Genomic DNA, 25,260 nt, shown 5'->3' with positions numbered 1-25,260 from the left:
CTCCGCCAGCTACTGGTAACAAAGAAAATATTCAAGTTACAAATCATGCTTTTAAAAATGCAAATAATTCGAAGGTCAAAGTCTCACTTACCTTGAAATCAGCATGCTTACTAAATCAGAAATTTCTAATTTACCACCTACGGCCTCAACCAATGCAAAAAATTGATTAACAATGTTAATCATACTAATCGAGATCCTTCACATGTTTTTTTGGTCAAATCTAACTCAAAGTCAACCAAAAGTCAACCTTCTAATCAAACCAGTCAAACACCCAAAACAAGGGATTCAATTTTCCACTAGCTTGCGAGTCCAAATTTATGCTTAAACTCTCATTTGTAGTCTAATATTACTTAGTCAAATCCCCCAAATTAATCAATTAGGAAGTTATGTTGTCAAAATTCTTCAATTTTGCATATTCAATCTCATGATTCTATTATTTCACCAAAATCAAGTATATATACTAATCATACGATATTGTGGAATCATTATCTCGACGATTTAGGTTGAGTTCTCGCAATTGAAAAACCACCAGCAAGCTCCTCCGATCCTTTTCTAAAACAACAATGATTAGGTCTGCAATTTCCGTTAATGGTCTATTTATTTCCTTCAAAAATTGTCCTAGCGCTATGGGCCACGTGTTGCGCGTCCACTGCACGCCAAGACCTAGCGCGATGGGCGAACATCGCGCAAATCATCATGTGAGCCCTGTCGATGGGCGCTTTGCTGCAAACCATCACGAGAACCTTGGCATGCGCGGTGGGCGTGCAACACACACACCAAAGTGCGACCAACAATTTTCCTGAAATTTTTGAGTTTTTTCAAATGATGCTAGAAACTCAATTCAACCCCTCGAATCTTAACTCAAATCATCCTAACAAGTCCAAAATGCTTATACAAACTAATTATACGTATGCTCAAAGCTCAATTTAGAACACAAATATTAAAAATGAAAGGTTAAATTATTATATATTTTTTATTGATCCCCTATAAAAAAAATTGTACAACTAAAAAGTATTTATACTGAACTACAAAACTCAAATCTTCCAATATGAATTTGCGTTATATAGGAGCCACTAAGGATATGTGATGTGATGGGATAGGTCAAATCTGGACAAAATGAATGAAATGAAACAAGATAAATCCATTTTTATCATACGATGGAACAGTAGCGGATTCAGGATTTTCATTTAGGGAGTTCAAAAAAACAAAACCTAAATATAAAAAACTATGTTGTCCTTGGGGATCAAACCTAGGATGTTAGAGACAATTTTGAACACCCTGAACCTCTTGAGCTAACCTTTTGCATTTGTTCAAGGTGTTCAAAAGTTAATATATGTACATAAACACGAAAAGTTTACCCTATATATACACTGTAATTTTTTGCCAAGGATGTTCGGGTGAACACCCTCACCACTATCAGAAGTGGACCTAGGATTTGAGCGCAACGAGGCACCATTATCTTTAGTACGCCAATTACCAGCTACAAAGTTAGGCATGCGACTCTTAAAAAATTTATCGATTACAATAGCAAAGTACAAACTTCAATATTATCAAATATAATTAATTTGGTACTAATATAAAAAAAAAAAGTACATCATTAACTCATACTTAAACTTGACGCGTTTTCATTTGAAAAATAAAAACAAACTTGACATTTCAAGACCTTAAGTTGATTGTACAAAATCCCAAATTTAAGAATATGATAAGATTTTAGGGCTTAGTATAAGATAATACAATTTTTAATTAAATTAAATCTATAAATTTATGTATTCCTTAATCCCTAGTAATTAAATACTATTATATACTTATATAATAAGTAATCTATATTAATCACTAAAAAAGAAGGGAAAGCTTTACCGTAAGAGAAGTCCGACCGTTGGCTCGAATTCGATTGCCGGAGATATTAATGAATATCGATAATAGATTAGATTAGGGCTGGGCATAAATACCGAAAATCGAAAAACCGGATCGAACCGAACCGAACTTCAAGAAACCGAAACCGAAAGAAACGAACCGAACTAGTTTGGTTCGGTGTTTGGTGTTCACCTTCAAAAAACCGAAACAAAAAACCGAAATATAGAACTTTGATGAAACCGAATCAAGAACCGAAATTAAAACCAGAAATTTATACATTACCCAAAAATATTAAAATAGTCCAGACCCATTAAGTTTAAGCCAAAAAAAAAAATCAATTGTAATAAGCTCTCTTTTGCTTTTATATCCCTAATTTTCCGCTTTAGTTGAAAAAATCAAATATCCTTAACAAAGAAAGGTGACTAGGATGTGTCTTTAGGATTAATGATTAATGTATATCCTTTATGTGTTTTCTTAATTATTTTTACTGTATGTATATAACACCTAATCCTATATTATGGTTATGGTTTTCTGTTCTTGTGTATCCTGTTTGTTTGATTTTGATTTTAATTTGTTAGTTTTATGTTTTGTTGCTTTTGAGAATATGAATTAGTATAAATGAAATCGCTTCTAATATCATATAAAAAAAACCGAAACCGAACCGAACCAAACTTCAAAAAACCGAAACTGAAAGAACCGAACCGAACTAGTTAGGTTCGGTGTTCGGTGTCCACCTTCAAAAAACCGAAACCGAAATAGCCAAACCGAACCGAAGAACCGAACGCCCACCCCTAGATTAGACTATGGATGACGTTCCTAACTTAGTGATTGGTGAGAAAACTTGATAATGAAAGAAGGGTTTGAGAATGGAGAGTGCCAAAGGACTTTCTTTTTGCTTATTACGTTAGGAAAAGACGAGTGGGAAGTGAGAAAAGATCTTTTGGAATTTGAGGCTTTTGGGGGGAGGGTTTTAATGAAAAAGTAAAATGGGAGGGGAACTAAATAATAAAAAGATAAAAAAAAAAGTATTAAATATCTGCATTAAACGCAGGTTTGTACAGCAGTTTACTGCACAAATTTAAAAAAAATAAAAAATTGTAGGAGCCGAGATTCAAACTCGGGTCATAACAGTGATATTGATACTGGCATTATTCCTGCACCAATTGGAATTCATTTTAACAATTATGTTTGAGGGATCTTTTTAAAATATATGATAGTTTTTTAAGGTATATATATAAATATATGTATATAGGATTTTTTCCGAAGTTACGGGAGCAAGTGTTCCCCACTCTTCAAGTTGGGTCCGCCCCTACTCCACTATGTACATCCGCCCCTGCTATGGAGTCAATGAACAATGAACATTTAATTCTTTTCCAATGTCTGAATTATTATTGACGAGGTGATACAAAAGCCTTTAGACTAGCCACTCGCTTCCTATAATAAATATCTTCGTAGAAAATATGAATTTTAGAATGGAAGTGTATATCAAAAAATGATTATTTAGTTTTGTCCTTTATCGTATTGTCAGAAATTTAATGATTAAAATGTAATATCTTTGTGGTGTCATAAAAACTTTTATCGTATTGTCAGAAATTTAATGATTAAAAAGTAATTATCTTTGTGGTGTCATAAAAACTCTTATATATGGTCCTGGCCCGATCCTATCCCAGGAAATCGTTCGGTGTCGAGATTTTTTTTTTTTTTTTTTTTTTTCATTTAGTGTTCAGAAAATTTTATATTAAAAGGTAAAGCATTTTCAAACAAAGACTTCATACGAGAATTCGAACCCAAAACTTTTGATTATTTTATATAACCTGTAAAGTTCATAAAATTTATAATTTTTACGTCCTATCTTTTCAAGTTTGTCAATAGTTGAAATTATTTTTGTCAATAACAAAATTGAAGTTATTTTTAAGTTGGGAGTCTAATAGTTTGCTAGGGCTGAGGCCTGAGGTTATAATGTCGGTGAATCACAACTTTTTGAAGAAAAAATTGCAAATATATGACACATAGCCAAAACTATGGTATATGTCACATTCCTTGGTAATCGAAGAATTACACTTACTATATGCCATCATTACTGGCATTTTCATCAATTCTTATTTTATTTTATATGCATTCTAGCCGTAATTATGCATAAACATGCTTATTATTGTATCGAATTCTTAAATTTTAATCTTTGTTTCAACAACAAACTACTATATGTCAATCTCAAACTAGTTAGTTAGAGTATATGAATCTTCTTTCTATTATAAACTGTTCACGATGACTGCAAAATTTATCGTGGTTTGATTTTATGGCGACTGTTAACCTACCGTAATAATAATCTTCCTTTCGTACGACTTTGAAACTAAGCATATTTTGCACAACTCATATAAGAAGAGCATTTATTCAAGCTACAATAAAGTCCATATCTTCCAAAAAGGAATGATCATATCATAATGATGTGATTAGGCAAAGGAGGTGTTTGGTCAATTGGTTTCAATTATTGCCAGCTACCATTCTACAACTTGCTATCATGGAATTATTGGTTGTACTACAGGACCCTTGGGACAGTGACAATAAGGGCATGTTTGGAAAGCCAGCCAGGTAATTGGAATTGGGTGTAATTAAACAGTTTGGCCTGTTTGTTTGATCAGATAATTACACAATTAGGTGCAAATTGGATGTAATTGAGAGGGTGTAATTACACTCTCCAATTCTCAAGGAGGGGCTGAGAATTGGATGTAATTACATCCTGTAATTACGGGGTTACCTTTTTGTTTATTTCTTTTTAATTTTATTTTTATTTCTTTTTTTTAATTTATTTTTTATTTCTATTATTTAATTTATTTCATTTTATTTTAATTTTTTTCTTTTCTAATTTATTTTTTATTTTTATTTTTTAAAATATATTTTTATTTTTAAGTATTTATATTTCATTTCATTTCTTCTCATTCCCAACCTTACTTTTTGTGGTTCCATGTAATTGCTCGTATTTTTTTTTATTTTTTTATTTTATTCATTTAGCATAACCGTGTTAATATTCCAATTTTTGAAACTACATCTCTTAATATTAGAAAGAATAAGTCGTTAACAAACTTGGCATGTAATGAGTGACGTTATTAAAATAGAATTTTGTTGTAAATGAGGTTATAGACTTATATTTTCCCTTTCTTTTGAATTATAGGAGTATTTACTTATGTTACGTTGAAACTTACTTATGTAATGTAGGAATTTGACATAAGAGTATTATGTTAATTTTTTTTCTTTTGGATTTTGAATTTGGGTTATATTTTCCATTTTAAAAATATTTGCTTTAGTACTATTGACTTGTTATTTCGCATTCGTCTTCGTTTATTTTTCACTTACAGTTGATAGAATTATTGTCAAACATTTGAATAATGTTATGGCATTATATTTATAAATATTCTTTTTTTGTCAAACATCCAATCCCATGATGTTCTCACAAAAAAGGTATGCTTTTACATTTTATAATCAATTAAAATTAAAACATTATTAATTTGAAATTATATATCAATTATTTTTTACAATATTAGTTACAAATATATGATTAGTAATTAACATATTTTTAAGAAACAATGTATTATTAAATAACTAATTTAATATCATTTATAAAGGCACATATTTTTAAATATTAATTTTAATTTTTTTTATAATCAAATGTTATTTTTAAATTTAAACTAACTGTGTAATTACACTTGTACAATCAAATAGCACGCTTGTAATTACACTGTAATTACATTATGACAAACAAATAGATCATTATAATTATAATATTATGTAATTACTAGGGCAGTAATTACACCAATTCCAATTACCAGGTGGCTTTCCAAACAGGCTCTAAAGATAGACTAAGTCATTAGTCAATTACTCCCTTTAGTGCTAAGTATCAACAGTCAAAGAAAGTAGAATCCTAGTGAGTAGTACATTAATATATGGAGTGTTTTGATTTCAGAGCCACTTTTGACTTTAGCATCCCTCACTAACATCAATGCAACATGTACAAAATCCAACCATATATTATTTCTATGTTATATTATAATATACAAAACAAGTTGCAATTTAATAAGATAGAGCCTTTTCTATTACTTAACCGCAGGACCAGGAATGTGCTTTGGTTTTATTGTTTTGTTCATAAGCACCGACTGACAGATCCAAACAGACCATGTTACTTTAATTTCATATTGACACTTCACTTTCTTTCCCCTCACATCTCTGACCCTCCTATCATTCAATTCTCTTTTCTTTTAAGGCTCTTTTTGCTCATTCTTTTAACTAGAAACACGCGTAATTTTGACAAAATTAGTCGGAAATGTACTTGTCCACGAAAATAATAACAATAACATACCAATATAGTTTTATAAGTGGGATCTAAAAAGGGTGAGTCATACACAGACCTTATTCTATCTTTGTAGGCATAGAGAGATTGTTCCTTTTAGACCCTCGGACTCAAGAAAACATCTTTTAGTACTAGTTTGAAAGAAATGCAAGAATCAAAAGCTATAATGAAACGGTACTTGTCGAAAGCGATTTCTGACAATTTTCCGTTAGAAATCCTAAATTTCCGATAGAATTCCTGTCAGATTTCTAGATTTCTGACAGTATTCCGATAGAAACGTCCGTCGTAAATAGGTATTATTAGAGGTAGATCTTACCATTTTATTTTTGAACCCTAGCTTAGATATGGTGATATGATACAGCACATAACATACTTACCATCAAAGGTATGGTGATATGATATTTTTTAAACCTTAAACAGAAATTCTGGGCTCGAGTTCTGGAAGTAGAGTTGCCTTTCATAGAGAACACTTTACTCTCGAAGGGAAACTTCCCTAATACAAATTCGAATTAGTCGAACCCAACATAGATGAACATCAGGTAGAAAACTAGAAAAATATAATATACCTTAATTTTCAAGTTATTAGTCCCATCTTTTCATGAGCAGTTATTTGTCGTTATTTGTAAGAGAAAAAAAGATTTAAGCTATTTGTACAGGAATTATGCTCTTTTCACTTCTCTAGCTCTATCTAACTCTCTGCACATTAATCTACCAATATATGTACATAATGTGAAATGGTATGGAATCCTTATCACAAAAGTTGTACAACTAGACTAGCTACAGACAAACACATCTGTACTCCATTAATTTAATGTAATCATTTAAACCCTTTTCTCTGTGTATCATTATTCATTACTCAATTGTGGATTCTTGAATTGTTTCATTCCACAACTCTCTCCAAGCAGTTTAAAAAAAGCGCTCACTCTTTTGTGAGCTGAAAAGATTGTTGGCATTTTGAGTTTTTAGCTTTGATTTTATGATGAGGAGTTTCTTGTTTCATGGTTTGCTTTTGTTTATTTTAGTTCCATTTTCATCAGCTCAGTTAGTTCCTGTAGAAAATAGAATCCTTTTCCAAATCCAACAGTTTCTTGAATATCCACCAGTTCTTCAAGGTTGGAATAATTGGACAAATTTTTGTTACCTTCCACAAACCCCATCTCTTGTTATAACTTGTTCTGGTAATCACATAACAGAATTAGCAATTGTTGGCAACAAAAAATCAGCTTCAGATTCTTTAAAATCCTCTACTCCACAAGCTCTATCTGGGAAATTTTCCATTGATTCATTTTTCACTGTTCTGACTAAACTTTCAAGCTTGAAAAAATTGTCATTGGTTTCTCTTGGATTATGGGGTCCATTACCTGCCAAGATTAGTAGACTTCACTCACTTGAGGTACTAAACATTAGTTCAAATTTCATTGTTGGTGAAATTCCATCATCAATAGTCAATTTCAAGAATCTGAAATCTCTTGTTTTGGCTAGAAATTTGTTTAATGGAAGTGTACCAGATCTTAAAGTGTTAAAAACACTTGAAGAGTTAGATTTGAGTGACAATCATTTAGGACCTAAGTTTCCATCTATAGGAAACAACAACAACCTTGTTATCCTCAATTTGAGCAACAATTTACTTAGATCAGAAATTCCTGATGGACTCAAAAAGTATACTCATTTGCAAATTCTGGATTTCTCTTCAAACAAACTTGTTGGTCCAATGCCTTCTTTTCTGTTTTCTTTACCAGCAATTCAGTCCATTAGTATTGCTAAAAATCAGCTAAGTGGAGCCCTTCCATCAAGTGTATCATGCAGTAACAAGCTCAAATTTGTCGATGTTTCGAGTAATTTTTTGGTAGGAAAATTGCCAGCTTGTCTTGGATCAAGTTCAAGAGACAGGACAGTGATTAATATTTGGAATTGTTTGTCAAGTACAAGTACAAAGTATCAACATCCACATACGTTTTGTGAAAAACAAGCAATTGCTGTTAAGCCACCTTCAAGAACTCATGATGATGAGAAGAAACAATCCACAGTTAAACTTGGTGTTGTCCTGGGACTTATTGCTGGAATTGTGATTGTTATAGGTGCAATTGGTTTGTTGATATTTTTCGTTGTCAAGAAAGTTACAAGAAATAGAGTTCAAGGATATAAAAATGACAGCTTTGCTTTTGAGAAGAATTCAACACTTTCCAAAGCTGCTGATGGAGGTAAATATCTTTAATGAATCTTGAATTTCAAAATAATGATAATGCATCATCATAATAATTTCATTTGAATTTTGGATCTTCTGCATAATTAATCAATGTTGTCAACTTGTCATCAACTTGATTTTTTTAGGAAATGCAAGGAGGACAATGAGGATGGTATCATTAGGACTGCCACCATATCATGTTTTCACTCTAGAGGAAATGGAAGAGGCAACAAATAATTTTGATCCAACTAATCTGGTTGGAGAAGGTTCCCAGGGTCAGGTAAAAATGTTGATTCATTAATAAAAGCAACAAAAAAAAAAACGTCAAAAAAAAAAAAAAAAAAAAAAAAAAAAAAACAGAGGACAGGCATGACTATCTCTGATCCATATTATTCGAATTTATTTCAAAATATTTGACATTTTAGAAAAACAAGAAGCATTTTATCATTGTTTTTCCAAATTCACTCTTAATGCTCCAATTAATGGAGTATTGTTAATTAACCGAGACGTTTAAGAGAGAGACAAAGGGTAGTTTGGACAAAATAATTTTACTTGGCCCTTGCTGACTTAACACTCCCTTTGAGAAACTATTTGTTAGGGTTTTGTTTTACTAAATTATCATTATTAATTATGCTTTGAAAATATAAGTTTGACTACTGTTACTTTATATAGTTACTTAATGATAAGAGTAATATTAAAAGAAAATAGTAAATCTCTCTTGATTTGTTAAAATGGACAAGTAAAAAGAAAAACCTATTTTTAGTATAACGGCCAAATAAAATGGAATGGAGAGAGTATTAAATGCCTCTATCAACGGGTGCGCCAAAACCTTAAGGGGTCGTTTGGTTGGAAACAAGTTATTCCAGTATAGCTTATCTTGGGATTAGTTACTCCACCCTCCCACAGGATAAAACAACACTACAATCTCGGGATAACTAATATAACTAATTCCGGGATTAGTTATACCATCATTTTATTCCAACTAAACGTGAGATAAATTCATCTAAAATATAATCCCAGGATTATTTATCCTTATCCCTTGTACTAAACGAGCAGGACAAATAATATGAATATAACCGGAAGTAGTAATATGGGTATGTTTTTCACAAATCTTGATGAATACTACAATTTTTTTTTTTTTTTTTTTGTCAACATGCTTTTTGAGATATGGGAATTGGCGATTTTTAATGACAGCTATATAGAGGCTGGCTTAGAGATGGATCAGTGGTCCTAGTGAAATGTCTGAAATTGAAGCAGAAGCATTCACCTCAAATTCTACAACAGCACATGGAGATGATATCAAAGTTAAGGCATAGGCATTTGGTCAGTGTACTTGGACACTGTGTTGTCACTTACCAAGATCACCCAAATACAGCTAGCACTGTATTTGTTGTGCTCGAAAATGTTGTCAATGGATCGCTAAAAGATCATCTCAGCGGTAAGCTATCTGTGTTATTATTTTAATCATACCTCTGAAATGACAATCTGAACGATAAAGGGCTGAATCTATTTTAGGTTTTTTTTCATTCTTGACCTATCGACCGAAATTAATTACGGGCGCTAGCCAAAATATACAAAACCTATACAATGCTTATGTATATTTTGTGTATACAATACGTATATTATATGTATATTTATACTTAATATACAAAACCTATACATTTGCTAGCTATTATTCTTTTGAGCTGTCCAAGCATTTAATTATCCCATTTATATTTTTCCGAATTCGTTCTTTGACAGATTGGAGAAAAAGGGATGTATTGAAGTGGCCACAAAGAATGGGAATAACAATGGGCATTGCAAAAGGAATTCAGTATTTGCACACTGGAGGAGTCACTGGAAATGATATAAAGCTTGAGAATGTTTTGTTGGATGAGACTCTTACTGCTAGAATAAGCAGCTATAATATATCTTTGCCACCTAAGGTAATGCCAGCAAATCACAAACAACTACACCAAAATCATGCAAAAAACGCGATTTTGACCATCCAAAATTTTTGCAGGTTGGTTCTGAAAGTCCTCTTGCTGGACCAGATCATTTTACCAGGTATAAATTCTGCAGCTACTCATATACTTTCTCTGTTTGCTGCTATCATTTCCAAATTACCTACTAATATAAACTTCATATGCAGCGCGAAAGAAGCAGAAAAGGAAGACATGTATCAGTTGGGAGTTATTCTACTAGAGGCTATTATTGGTAGACCAATCAATTCTCAAAGCGAAACAGAAGACCTTAAGCTTCAGGTATCAATTACAAGATCCTAATAACTCTCAAATCATGGAAGTATATGTTATCTTTGAGAAATAAGAGAAACACGAGAAAGAAAAAGAAGAATACATGAATACAAATATCTTACGCTTGAATTCTTCTATATTCAAACTATATATATTGACATGACTCGATATAGAGCACTTACATATAGTACATTTTTTATAGGGATATTTCATTTTTGGCCCATCGGCCGAAATTTATTACGGTTTCCAGCCAAAATATACAAAACATATACACTGATTATGTATATTATATGTATACCTACGTATACAATATGTATATTGTATGTATATTTATACTTAAATCTATACATTTGCTGGCTAATTATCGCTTTTTTCATATATTACATGTTGACCTAGTCTATTTACACAATCTCTCTAACACCCTCAAATCAAATTGCCTATTTTATGACATACAGGTGGAGACTGCCTTAGCGGAATCACCATCAAAGCTACGAGATTTAACAGATCCTTGTATTCGGGGTACATTTGCATATGACTCGTTAAAAACAACTGTCCAGATAGCAATAAACTGCCTTGAAAAAGAACCAAGCAGGCGGCCATCAGTAGAAGATGTTCTATGGCATATGCAATACTCAATTCAGGTTCAAGAAGGAGCAACTAACAGTGGAAACCTGAGTGGGAACCTAAGTGGGAAACTCAGTGGGAAAATAAGTGGAAATCTTAATAATAAATTTTACTGATCAAAGAGAGCTGTCAATGATTTTGTTTAATCTTGTTGTTTAGTTATTTGCATGCATCCTGTATAGCACAGTTCAGTAGCTTACTGAATAAATGTTTTGCTTTCTACATCACAAATGTACCCAAGTTCACAATACAACACAAAGCAAATTTTCATGGAAGTTGAAATCCGGTGGATCTCGATGTTTACGCCAACCCAATGAATATATAAACTATATGTTCACGTCGATTTATTACTAACCTAAAAAAGTTTCCTTAGTCTCGGCGATTGCCTATACATAGGCTATTATGATTTCAAGATAGGTTGCTATGGTGAAATTAGTAGACACGGTGCTCTTATAAAGCAAGGGTAATGCATCTCAGTTCGAGTCCAGGCGGAGGCATACTGCCTTCTAAAATGATAAATAGATTTTATAATTAATTCAGTTCCCAATTTTCATTTTAGAAACACGTAATTAAGGGACTGTTCTTTTTAAGATTTTTTATGATATTTTCAACCTTAGAGAGCATATATTAACTCACATTTTCTTTTCGGTCGTTTCAATTGTAATTACAATTCCTTTGAATTGATAATTTTTTTAGTTGATGAAATGGTAAAACATTCTCTCCTCCATTCATCACTTGACCATGGTAAATTAAATAGTTTGTTGTAAACACTGGTGTGTCACAATGTGCTCAGAATATCACTAGTAGTCTAGTAGATATGTATTCAAAGTGCGGTTATTAGGTAAGAGTGTTTGATTTATGCAAAGAAATGGTCAGCCAGAGGAATTTCATAACATGAATTCATTGGTTGTAGGAATGATGCTCAATGAGCAGAGTGAATTTTTTTCAATATTTGCTATTTGACTCTAGACCTGTTCTAAAAAAGTTAAAGGTATTTTCAGAATTGTTTGTTTGACACATTTAAGGTAAACAATAAGAAAAACCAAACCAGTGTAGTCTCATAAAGGAAAATCTTGTGCATGTTAAACTGGTAAAATTTGCGTCTACTCACACGCCTAATACTTATTCACCAGCAAAAGCAGAATCATCCTCCAAACATTTCTTGTGCAGAAAATCCAAAATAGTTGTCAAAAAAGTGTGGTGGTTCAAAGATGAAGCAAGAGATGACATCTCTAAGTGTAATCACGCCAACAACTTCATTATCTTCATCAGTTGTCACATATATCCTGTGAACTGACTTGGAAGCAAGAATCTCTATCACATTACCAAGAGTTGAATCAAGTTTGCATGTTATTGCTGTAGCAACCTTACTAGGTTCATGCGTTTCCGACCCAACCGTGATTATGAAGTCCTTTACAGTTAGCTTCCTGCAATCAGACCGTCAAATTCCAAATGCATGAGCTATTACGATAAATCATACTCCCGATGTTCTATTTTACATGTTGGAAACGTGTTAGCTTTACACTTCCCACTTTACACTTAATGAGATGCTCTCATAGCTATAGAAATGTCATGACATATTTAAGATTACAAGTTCTAAAGATGCTTCTGTTATGTGTCAAAAGTCTTACTCCCTCCGTCCCAATTTAAGTGTTTTGGTCTGCACAACAAGAGTGTCTCTTCCTATATTTGGTAAGTTGACAATTCAAACATTCTACATGGCAAGTTTATAACCACAAGATTTAAAGGACATTTTAGTACATTATACACATCTTTAATTTAGAGCCACAAGATTCAAAAGTTTCTCTTATTTCTTAAACTCTGTGCCTAGTCAAACTAAGACACTTAAAATGGAATGAAGTACTTTATTTCCTGAACGTCATGCTTAGTTAAATGCCATATAAAATGAAATGACGGGAGTAGTGAAATTGAAAATTGACTTGATACTGTAGTTCAAGTACAACAACAACAACATACCCAGTGTAATTCCACAAGTGGGGTCTGCAGAGGGTAGAGTGCACGCAGACCTTACCCTTACCTTGGCAGGTAGAGAGGCTGTTTCCAATAGACCCTCGGCTCAAGTATTCTACTGTAGTTCGAGTATCTCTAATATTGAGACACTCATATTTTGAAAATTATCAGATATAAATAAGAGGAACAAACAAGTTGACTCTAAAATATACCTGAAATTGGAGAAGAGTTCAGGGTTGAGTAACAAGAATCTGATATCTCCTATGCTTACGTCGCCAACAATCTTCTTTGCTGGCCCTTGAACAACTGGAAGACCTCCAATGTCGTTATCTCTCATTTTCTCGAATGCTTCCAAAATCAGTTCATCACTTTGTATGCTAACAACCTGGTGCCCATTTAGAAATCACGAACTTTAGATCATCGATTTTTTTATGAGATAATAATATACTATCGGATGCTACAAATCACTGACCTCATTAGAGGACATGTAAGGAAGACCAAGATCTGATATAGGATGAGAACAAATACTGTTGAACCAATCTCTCCCTTTGCATTCTTCAAGACCCTTTATCACAGCCGATTGAGTTATCAAGTTCTTAAGGAATGGCTTCCCTGTTTCAATCGCGGGTACACTCCGCAGCCTATATTTTGACAGCAGTAGCAAGACAGTTAACATAGAACTATCCGTAGCTACTGGCACAAAAGGTGCCCAACAGTAGGATTCTACAATTGACCTCACCTGCAAATACAGATACATAGGTCGTTATTTCAAAAATTATAACTATAGTTCATTCCAATGGCACTATTTTCTTGTCCTCAGACTTGGTTATATTTTCCAGAGGTATACATACTTCATGATTGTTTGGTCTATCAATCAACTTAAGTTTAAGTTTCCAGATAAGATGATCACAAATCTATATGTATATAGTATCAGAGCAGGCAAAAGTCTTCCATTCATGTCTCAACTCCATCTGTTAGCAAAAAGAATCTCCACATGTTTGGCCCATAACCATATGTGAGGGGCCGTGTGAGGATATAAGTAAGTAAATAAAAGTTCTCTCCAACAGTTTAAGCTTCTAGATGACATGATCACAAATTCAATACTATCTAACGGAATACTGGAACCTTAAGGGTAGTCTTTCTGCAAGAGCATCTTACCGTTGTTGACTTAAAGGGTTCTTCTTCAAGTATAACTTTGTAGAAATCCATGCCCAACTTATCCGCTGCAGTTGGAGCATCGTTTCCTATACCTGTCTCAGCAGCCACACCACCTGCCACGGCTGCACCAACTGCAGCAACAGTTAGGCCAGCAGCAACAGCAGGATCTGCCATTGATGTTGCACTCATTGCCAGTGCTCCATGAGCACCAGCAACACATACACCAGTTCCAGCCAATGCTGCTGAGTTGGCTGATGAGGCTTTTGCTTCTATCTCTGCACTCTCCAGCACCCAAACAACAATAGCAGAGTAGTCAAGTATTCCCAAGTATCTTTCTCTCCACTCATTACTATCCTCAACAGCTGGATCCCTCACAGGAGCTGACGGGATATTGGATTCTGAAAGAATTCTGACAGCATCGCCGATCAAAGTGTCCGCATCTATTTCGATCACTGTTATAAAGAAAATTTTCAGGGTGCAGAAAAACAAGCCTATTACTACTAATAAGTACTTCGTCCCTTCCATTTTACGTGAACTTGTCCGTGGCAGAGCCAGGGGCTCATCCAAGCCCCCTTCATATATATATATATGTGTGTGTGTATATAACAGAAGTTGAATGCCCTTAGCTTCTTCGTGTTCTTACTTATTTATATTTTGAATATTCTTAGTGAAAATTTTGACTCCGCCACTGAACCTGTTTGACTAGACATGGAGCTTATAAAGATTTACTTTTGGAACTTGCAGAGTTGCGATGCTCTTAAACATGCTATGACATTTGGGTGGCTATAAAATCTTATCATTATACGTCAAAACATAAATTGGGAAGTTTTGAAGTTCAATGTTCAATTTTTTCCAAGTATATAAAAGTGTCCTTCGTTTTAGAACAGAGTAAAAATGAAATAGTGTGACATAAAATGGAACAGAAAAAGTAACTAATTTAAATATGATATATTTTGGAATACCTCTGCCTCCAGGGACTTGAAGGAAGGATGAAACTGTAATTTTTGCAAATGCAGCTGTTAAAGATTCCTGCAATTTATGTGGCAATTTCTTTTTCCTCTGGATCATCTCAAAGTAAGCATCATAGCTTACAAGCTTTGAACACTTCTCTGTAATTTGTGTTTGTTCCATTTACTGCGCTGTACTCAAAGAAGTGAAATTATATCACAGTGACAAAATTCATACTCCTAGATAGTCCCCAGCATGTACTACCTGATTTATATGACACTAAAAAAGTAAAAATCATCAATAAATATCCTTAGAATATCTATAATTTAGCTATATTCTAAAAATTATCATAAGAAAGCTATTTTTACACTAGCGACAGCCCCTTGAACTTGTCACTTAAGTATCCAATAGGTACACTTTTAACTAACATTAGGTGTTCAATCGGTCGTATCCTCAGTTGACGTGTCTAAATGAAATTTTGTGACAAGTTCGAGGGCCATCTATGTATTTAGCCTTAAATTAATTTTTAACGTGAGAGAGTAATTATACTTTACGAGTCATATGGACAAAGCTGGAGAAAAACAAAACATGGGGTCTTTAGAAATTTTACCTCTCTGTCTCTGCAAGACTTTCTAGTCTGAAAGATATGTGGGAAGAGTGACAAGGTTATGTGTTGTGTGGTACTGATACTTGTTGTTACTTCCATGTTTCAAGAAAGATTGGCTCTTAATTAGCTGGTTTCTGCAGCTCTGCCAGGTGTCAAGTTTCATTCTACGTGCCACTGAGCTTGCAACTAGAGCTTATTGGCTCCAATAACAAATTCATGTTTTAAAATTGCGGAATTTGACATTTAGTAAAGCAAATGCTACGATAACTTTCGTTCTGTTTTGACAAAATAAAAATAAAAAATGAGAGTGAAAAAATGTTGTGTTTGCGGCCACAATGATTGACAAAATTATTTCTTGACTATAAATTTGAATTGTTGGCTAACCAGGTTCCAATTGTTTATAAGACTGGTATATAATATCAGGATTTTTACATAAATAACCGACTAGATTTAATGTTTATTTTTTCTAACTGATATATATAGATGAAACTATACATTGATTATACATATTTATACACATATTATACATAGATATACATATATTTTACATCCGCCGGATGTCTTTAGTTTAACGGCTGGATAAGCAACAATTTAGGCTAATTCTTATCAAATTGGATTTATCTATTACGTACCAGCCAATTCACAAATTAGAGTATTTTTTCTTTTCTAAGTAGCCTTCATATGTTGGTAGAGTGATGCAATATCATTTCTTAGTACTTTAATGGCCTCTTTGTTGGTACAAATTGAAGAAAACCTTACCATTCCGATTGCATTGGATGGGTTACATATATAGGCAAGCCGCAAAAGAAAAACTAGCCACGGAAAAGGATATATAATGAACTAGTAAATTTGCTCGCGCTTCGCGCGAATATAAAACATATTAGTGAATTTATAAAATGATCAAGATAATAATACATTTAGATACTATTTATCTTTTCTGTCAGGAAGGAACTTTAAGAAACATCATACATTTTGGGATTAATAATTCATACACTTGGGTTTATTTAAAGCACAAGTAGTTTCTATCTAATGTAAAGTTAATTACATATTACCAATAAAGCTTATTTAAAATGAGTATTAGAAATGAAAAATTATAATTAATTAAAAGTGCATAATTTTATTTAAAATATAATTAGTATCGTGCAAATTAAAATTAATATTAGTTGTATATTGAGAGAAGATATAATTTCATATAAATGGATTTAATTTTTTTTTTATTATCAACAAAAATATTCTTAGATTACACAATGGGGTTCATCTTTAAAAGTTGAAGCAATACATCAGCAAAGAGTTTTCAGATTCCTCTCTCATACAAAGACACCAATTAACACTGTTGTTGGGTCGTTAATACTGCGTCGAAAATTTTCCACTTCCGCACCATTGACCAGAAACACATTCTATCAATCAACCCAGCCTAGCTCCCAACAATCAGAAGTGCATTAGTTTCGAAAATCAAAATGAAAACATACATGTGTCAGCAAAAATTGTTCCAAAAGACATAATTTAAGAGAGGGCCGGGGGGGGGGGGGGGTGAAGATGACGCATACACACATGTTAAGGAGCTACACATTACAAATACACCAATAATCACATACAAATCGTTGACTTTCCTATTTGTTATTGTTCCAACAAACTATTTTGATTTGAAATTTCATTTTTTTTCAAGCGCGAAATCATTCTTATATATAAAAATAAATATCACAAAGCGACGAACATTTGAGAATTAAACTGAGGGACAATGGAAAAATTGTTTATGGGATTGTGAAATACTTTTTGCAGTTTAGACGATCGTCAGTTGCACACAACTTAAATCAACGTAATATCAATGTTATTCAGACTCGTACAAACTGATGCACATCTATGTTGAGATATAGGAGGAGAATGTACTGTTAAAAATGATAGCAAGCAGCGGCAGATGACGGGGAGATTACTGTGCCAACCAATATAATGGTGGAATAGTAAAGGTGATAAATTACGTTAAAGTGGTTGGAGAATATAGATGAAAACTTCTCAGAAGTAAAAACATTTTAATTTAGACAGAAATAGATACTTGCAAAAGGCTACTTTGATCTCCTAGAAGATAAAAAGGAATAAGTGAAAATGAAAGATGCATACACGAAGAGGCATGTCGACATACACAAGTCGAGGCCTTTAACTGTGGGTGTCGTTTCAGGACGAAGGTTTTAAACGAACTCTCTGTAACCCCTACAAGTAGGCTAAAAGGTCACAACGCATAGAAATTAGAGTGAGGTTTCGGTGTTTTTTCCTTTTATTATTTAGCAAATATATGGAAGAATTGATTTAACAGGCTAAAAAATTGAGAAAATAGATAAATACAAATCCTAGCCTAAGAGAGTGCCACGTCACAGGCTTATCTCCCTGCTTTATATATTTATATAGATAAGATTATCTGCGGGAGGGAACAATGCCAAGTTTCTTTTCTCAGAATTGCATGATCGTAATGGATGAAATATGTTCAAGTACCTTAAAATTCCATGACTAGCTAATGGATGGACGAGATATGTTTGATAAAAAATTTTCTCCCCATTCTAAGTTGTTGCTAGAGTTCTCTCCATGAATATCACTTTCTGGAACACAAATCATTGCAAACTTTTGAAGAAATTGCAGCAACAAAAATCGATCCAAGACTCGGGTCCTTAGAAATGACCATAGTTGATGCAAACATATCTTTCGTTAGAAAATTATACTGCACAAACAAGGTAAAAACAAAGCCTTGGATATGTATATGTATAAAATGTTGATTTCTCTTAACAAAAAAGAAGATTCTACTTTAGTGACAAAAGTGGTTTAAAATTTATTTACAGTCACATGGTCAAATCCTAGGCGTGACACTTTTGCATTTTCTTGAATCCATTTGTCAGAATTTCTGGCTCCACCGCTATACTCATCAATGGTCATATTCAGAGTGTTGTTGGAAGTGAAGGGCTGAGAAAAGCATGGCGTCCCAAGATATGAAGCAGCTCCAATTCGACTTTTGAAATTATTACACAATGAAGTATATGAATTGAAAGAGGAAGAAGAAGTACTTGATGGTGGTGTGAAAAATTTGAGAGAAGTGGAAGAATATCTTTGAGAAGACAATGTGTGACTAGATGATGATGATGAGTTTGTAGTGAAATCAAGAGTAATTGTGGGGTGTGATTGGGAAGTGGAGATTGAAGTTTTTGGTGGTAAGTAGAAAGTTGGTGCATGTGTGGCTAATAAGTTATTGTTTGAAGTATTATTAGTGAAGTTGAATCCATGAAAATTTTGATCAACATTTGAGAAACATTGTTGTGAAGTTGATGAGGAGGAAGTGCATCTTAGCATAGAGGCAGCTGCAGAGGTGGTGGAAGCCATGGCAGTTGCTGAAATTGGAAGGGGGTGATTGTGTGTTCCTTCATAAGTGGTGACCAAAATGGACATGTCTTCAAAGCACCTTTGAACCTGTGGTGGATCACAAACATGAAAAGAAATTAAGGGTAAGATGTAAGCGTTTCGACATCTGAGTTTGTTTGAACATGAATTTTACTTGAAAAACAGTTGAAGTATTGTGAGTTTGAAACTAAAAAAATGAATTTTTTTTTATAACCAAACACTCAATTTTTAAGAAAAACATTGTATGGACAAATTTTTTGGTGTACCCTAACTAAAAGAAATTGTACATGCTAACCATATAAAAACTTAATTACAAGCGTATGTACCCTAAATTGTTTAAGTTGTTTTATTTTTCAGATTAGCGATCTCACTTATTACTCTTACCTATAGTTATTTTTAGATGAATTAATAGTGTATAAAAATAAACAATTTGCATTATTTGGAAATTATTAATACTGAAAACTTACTAAACAAACAAATAATTAATTAATTTTATAACTAATATATAATGATAATGTATTATATTCAGTTAATTAGTAATTTATTCATTATAAATAATTAAAAAACTGATTCTCCCTTTAAGTATGAATCAAATATGAATACTGAAAATTTACAAGCCAATTATCTGTGTACATAAGTAAAATACTAAAATAACATACCTGTTTTCTGACTGGGCATGACGGGGAGACAGTGCAACGGTAGTATGCCCTAGGACATGGGTTCCCTTTAGCTATTTTTTGTCCATATTTTCTCCATTGACATCCATCATTCATCTACATTTGCAAATTAAATTTAGGCCTTTAAATTAATTAGTGATAAAGATAATATCATATGAAATCGAAAATTTGATTGTTAAGTGAATTAAATTGTTAAATTTTTTAAAAAGAATAATACGAACAGCGAAAGAGAACAAACATTTTAGCAAATAAAATCATCAATTCTTTTAAGCTATACTTTGATCAGGACGTTAAGATTTTCTAGATACACAAATGAGTTTAAGATAATGTACAACTTTTACATCATCAAATTAAATAGAGATGACCTAACTATCTATAGTAATCTTTATTTGATAACATAAAAATGTGGTAAATACTAACTATAATCGGCTAAATTACAATATTGTAGTGTAATAACTTAAGTGTCTATAAATTAAATCCTATGAAAATTCAATGAAGTATGAATTAAACTTACCGTAGTAGTGTCACACGCAGCTCTTATAGATACCCTAGCCTTCTTTTGAGAATTCTGCTGCAAAAAATCTTCATCATCATCCCCACTAATTCGTGCCATTTTTGGGCATGGTTCATTTATATTCTCCTTCTTTGATTCCTCAAAGCTATTTTCTGAGGTATCATAATTTTTCGTGACTTTAGTTAAATCTGAACTAAATCTACTGTCTAATCCCAGATCAAGACCATCAAATAATAATTTACTATGCTTTTTATTTTTACCCTCATTTTGATCATATTCCTTCTTGATCTCTCTTGAAGTTCTCCCTAGGCTCAGTGAAACAAGTTCCACTTCTTCTTCTTCTTCTTCCACTTCAACAATAGTACTTGTTGCAATATCCTTTGAATATTGAGGTTTATGATAAGGTTGAGCTACGCCTTGAAAATGCATTTGCAAGGATTTGTAATCCTTCATGATTTTGGATAGCGTGGACTTTAGTCTTTCGTTTTCTTCTTTTGCTTCAACAATCTGAGATTTTGTTGAATTTAGCTGATCCTCCTGATAATGTACACAAGTTAGCACCAAATTAGTTATAATGGATTCAAACTAGTACATTACTAGAGCAATTTTTTATGACTTATTCAACAAATTTGATTTTTATTTGGCTATATATGAGCAATGCATTAGGGTAGACTATCTACATCACACCCCTTACGGTGTGTCCCTTCCTCGGATCTTGTTAATGCGGGATGCTTTGTGTGCCACCGGGCTGCCCTTTTATATAGGCAATGCATGCGTGGCATTTAGGAATCACCAGAAATAAGTTTCAGCGACGAGACTATTCTCAGGGATCCTCTAGTCATTACGAAAAGTCTTTTGTGATGACATTTCTACTTTCTAGAAGGCTTTAATTCATCGCCACAATTAAAAAACCCTCTTGTAGTGACGTACGCAATTGATGAAATTGAATTAAATGTCTAATATAAGGGCTACTATTTTCAAAAGTGGTACAAATATATGTATGTTAATGGCAAATATTCTATAACAATTGGCTATACCTGATTCTTCTCAGAGGTCAAGAAAGAGTCTCTTGAATTGGTATTCATGGACGTTGTTGTTCGAGTTGCCTGCATGAATATGGCATAATTATATTCATTTGGACACAAAAAAAAGAACTTGATCGAGCAATTTAATACAGATAATATTTGGAATAATAATAGGAAAGAAGTTATATATCGGACTAGGTTATGTCTAGTTGTTTTCTCTTCTGGAACAGGTGACCAGTCCAAGTTGACTAATTTAACTATTATTCTCTCTAGAATAATACAACGTTGAGATTTGAGACTATTATTTAATTGCAATCTCAATAATAAATACAAAATGAACTCTGACTGATGACTATTAAACAATTCACTAGTTGCCATAGTTCCACACAAATTGCAGATATTTAATTGCAAAAATAAATAAATAAATAAATAAATAAATAAATAAATAACGAAAAGGAACACTCCTTAAGCTAAGATCGTCTCTTTCTCGTCCCTTTTGTCCTTTCAAATCCTAATTAGCATGTCTATATAATGTATAGTAATATATTCAACAAGGATCTTAAAAGAAAATTAATTCCAATTATTGCTGATCTTCTTCCTTATTGAACATGAAATTAAGATGAATTGATCAAAGATCTTCAAGCATGAAATCTAACATGAAAATCATTGTTTATTTACACAACTCCCTTTATACTTGCAATTGAAAAACTTCTGATTATACAGTTTGCCAAGATTATATATATCTTTCGTGAGATAATATTTTTTGCTTACTTACCAAATGCCAGAAAATAAGTAAGGAAAAAGAATACGCTCCGTAAAAAAACATTTTCCTTCATACAAAACACACCCTATAACAAGCCATATTTTGATAAAATGATTTAGTATCTTCAAAGAAAATTTGTGATGAAAGGCTGCAACTGTTCTGGTCATGCATATCAACAAAAGATGGACAGATGGTTAAAATAAAGTACTATTAAAATTACAGCAAGAATCACAAGATGATGAAATTTATGGGGGAAAAAACTCTTAATTATATTTGTATGAATTTCAATTTTTAATTACCTTCTTGGTAGAGGCTAGTTACACTTCTTCTTTACCACAAATGGTAGTAGAGTCCACTGCCATATCTTTTCTTAGCATGTCTATTCTTGTTTCTCTTTACGCTATTCTTAGCATTTGCTGGTGTTTCTCTTTGGAGAAGTCTTCTTATAGGGCAGCCACCAGATATTGTAATATTAATTAATTAATTACTATAGGAGTAGAGTTATTACATTGGCATGTTACATCCCCCCTAAATAATATGCCAACTAGTCAATTAATCAAGTTTTTCAACTGAGTTCTTTATCATCGATGCAAACTAATTCAAATGGCAGATCGATTTTCTAATTCTAATTTCAACGCTTTGGAAAGAGACAAGAGAAATTTTATTTGCCGCCATCCAAGGTTGAGCTAGAAGGTTACTTGGTTTCGGCTGAACTTAGTAGTTTTAGTCCTAGATGTTGTATTTGTATAAGAAATTCACTACATAGGTATAAAAATTAAATTCAAAACTCCGTTATTAATTAACATCTCATATCACTATTCTAGAATTTAAAATTCATAAATTTAAATTTTGGTTCTTTATCGCCGCCCTGGATTGCTTTTGAACAAGCATTCATAATTGAAATAAATATTCGTACGCCAAATGGACGTCACTCCAACGACCTCTCATTTAATTTCCGTCAAAATAAATTAGCCCCTCTTCTTGACTACATGCAGGGCGTCTCTGTACGACAATAGACATGCATTTGGTATTATAAATGTAATTTTTCATAAATAGTGCAGTAAATAATTTATGTTTTTTCGATGTTTGGTAAGCTAGCTTTGTAAGCTAACAAGCCAAATTTTCTTTGACTTCTGGAATGAACATTTTGAAGACTCTAGACAATAATAGACAGACTAAAGATTTATATAGTTGTTGTGTGCTTGCTTTAGGCACCAACATAGCATAAATATTCGAATTTGTCAGCTCAAATGAGTGGCTCTTGACTTCGTAAACATGGAGTATATGATTAGTGAACATATTTTTCGGATGTATTAGCAAATCTGATAGTTTTTATGGAATTTTTGAGTATCAAATAAAGATGAATAATAATGTCTGAGTGCTACTTGGAAATGACAATATGGAATTAAAAGTTAGAATAGTCTTAAAGAAAATGATTTCCGTGTAAGTCTTATCAAAAATATAAAACATTTAGTAAGTACTATTTTTATACCAAACACACCATCAATGATTTCAAAATGGTGTAATTTATTATATTTAATTTAATTTAATTAATTTCCTCACACATGACATCCAGAAAGTACGACCGCATCCACTTCGACTACACATATATGGACTCGATCCTACACCCCCCTAACAACTGAAACAAATAGAACAAAATGAAATGAGAGTATAATTAATTATGTATTGAATTTGTTGAAATCCGAAATTAAACATTTTAGTGTGTAATCTTAGTGATGATATCGGTGATCGTAGTTAAATAAAGTCAGTCCCAGAGTTTACAATTAACTGTATATCTTAAAGAATTTTTGATAAAATACTATAGTCTATATATATGTTCTTGAAGTAATTAATTGAAATTTTCCTGTGATGTCGCTAAAACTAGCTGGCATATTGCGATATTCTTAAAGAATTCAAGAAATTAAATTCCAAATAGCATGGTTGGGGTCAATCAGTTCAGTTCAATGCATGATACATGGGACGTAAGACAATATTATGAAAGTCGAAGTCCTAAGATTATATTGTCGTTGAAAACTTCGTAAATAAATTTCTCCCTTTAACTCTTTAATGAATTTCATCAAAGACTTTGTAATCTACATTCTTTTTCCACTCTCTGCTATACTAGTCGTCTAATACAACAACTTCGGCTACCCTCTTATGCCTTTCACATGACTAAAAATTAATATTGTTGATGTATTTGTTACAATTTCTAACCTAACCTAGTGCTTCATATAATGGGAGGTTGATAAATTCGACGTTTTGTCACAACAAAAAATAAAAATAAAAAAAATATCTCTAATACGTTGGAGATCATGGAAAGGGAAGGGTGATAGTGAAAAATGAATCCACAACTACTGTCTGAGAGATTTTCACCAGCATCTTTAGATGTTGTTTAGTGTCTTTAGAAGTCGTTTATGTTTATCCTTATTTATGTTTATCTCGTCTTTATCTTTTAGCTTACGTTATTATCTTGATATACTTTAAGAGTTCTCTTTCAGTTAAGATAGTCTACTAATAGTTTGATTTATACAAGTCTCCTAGTACAAGCAGTATGCTTAGGAATAACGTGTATCTAAATGCTCTGATGCTTTCAATAATAAACATACTCTCTCCGTTTCAATTTATATGAACCTATTTGACTGGGCACGACATTTAAGAAAGAGGAAAGACTTTTGAAACTTGTGGTTCAAAATAAGCCTTGAAAATTTGTGTGGTTGTAAATCATTCATAAAGTAAATTTTTTTCCAAATTAGGAAAGAGGTCATTCATTTTGGCACGGACTAAAAAGAAAATAGGTTCAAACAAATTGAAACAGAGGAAGTAGTTTTTTCATCACTTCTACAAGTGTTTATAATCATTAAATTATAAGTCTTCAGGGTGATAAGCCCGAGATTGGAATAGCGATATAATCAATAGTAAGTCGAGATATAAATTGTAATTTTTCGACGCAAAATGTTTAACTGACCAACATTTCTCGGAT

The 25,260-nt window shown here is 32.6% G+C and overlaps 3 protein-coding genes across 5 annotated transcripts; 1 reads left to right on the top strand and 2 right to left on the bottom strand.

Moving 5' to 3' along the window:
* Positions 1 to 6,894: 6,894 nt before the first annotated feature.
* LOC132067479 (probable LRR receptor-like serine/threonine-protein kinase At1g14390) lies at positions 6,895 to 11,470 on the top strand. The gene is made up of 7 exons (XM_059460736.1): positions 6,895 to 8,397; positions 8,528 to 8,661; positions 9,576 to 9,819; positions 10,122 to 10,306; positions 10,384 to 10,427; positions 10,513 to 10,624; positions 11,071 to 11,470. The coding sequence occupies exons 1-7, from the start codon at positions 7,173 to 7,175 to the stop codon at positions 11,353 to 11,355; spliced, it is 2,229 nt and encodes a 742-aa protein (XP_059316719.1). The 5' UTR covers positions 6,895 to 7,172; the 3' UTR covers positions 11,356 to 11,470.
* Positions 11,471 to 12,175: 705 nt separating this feature from the next.
* Positions 12,176 to 16,316, bottom strand: LOC132066691 (SNF1-related protein kinase regulatory subunit gamma-1-like). Of its 2 annotated transcripts, none has more exons than XM_059459934.1 (5): positions 15,331 to 16,316; positions 14,369 to 14,820; positions 13,683 to 13,949; positions 13,423 to 13,595; positions 12,176 to 12,666 (listed from the first exon to the last, which is right to left on the bottom strand). In XM_059459934.1, exons 1-5 carry the CDS (start codon positions 15,497 to 15,499, stop codon positions 12,384 to 12,386), a joined length of 1,344 nt encoding a protein of 447 aa, XP_059315917.1. In that variant the 5' UTR covers positions 15,500 to 16,316; the 3' UTR covers positions 12,176 to 12,383. The 2 variants fall into 2 exon arrangements, with proteins under 2 accessions (XP_059315917.1, XP_059315918.1); XM_059459935.1 differs by having other exon boundaries at positions 14,369 to 14,808.
* Positions 16,317 to 18,662: 2,346 nt separating this feature from the next.
* LOC132067478 (WRKY transcription factor 72A-like) lies at positions 18,663 to 22,718 on the bottom strand. Of its 2 annotated transcripts, XM_059460734.1 has the most exons (6): positions 22,580 to 22,718; positions 21,530 to 21,598; positions 20,753 to 21,029; positions 20,493 to 20,644; positions 19,961 to 20,074; positions 18,663 to 19,370 (listed from the first exon to the last, which is right to left on the bottom strand). In XM_059460734.1, the coding sequence occupies exons 2-6, from the start codon at positions 21,575 to 21,577 to the stop codon at positions 18,732 to 18,734; spliced, it is 1,230 nt and encodes a 409-aa protein (XP_059316717.1). In that variant the 5' UTR covers positions 21,578 to 21,598; positions 22,580 to 22,718; the 3' UTR covers positions 18,663 to 18,731. The 2 variants fall into 2 exon arrangements, with proteins under 2 accessions (XP_059316717.1, XP_059316716.1); XM_059460733.1 differs by having other exon boundaries at positions 20,493 to 21,029.
* Between the last annotated feature and the right edge of the window lie 2,542 nt (positions 22,719 to 25,260).

This window comes from Lycium ferocissimum, chromosome 8 (assembly GCF_029784015.1).
Source record: "Lycium ferocissimum isolate CSIRO_LF1 chromosome 8, AGI_CSIRO_Lferr_CH_V1, whole genome shotgun sequence".
Taxonomy (NCBI): domain Eukaryota; kingdom Viridiplantae; phylum Streptophyta; class Magnoliopsida; order Solanales; family Solanaceae; genus Lycium; species Lycium ferocissimum.
This window is presented reverse-complemented; position numbering and strand designations above follow the sequence as displayed.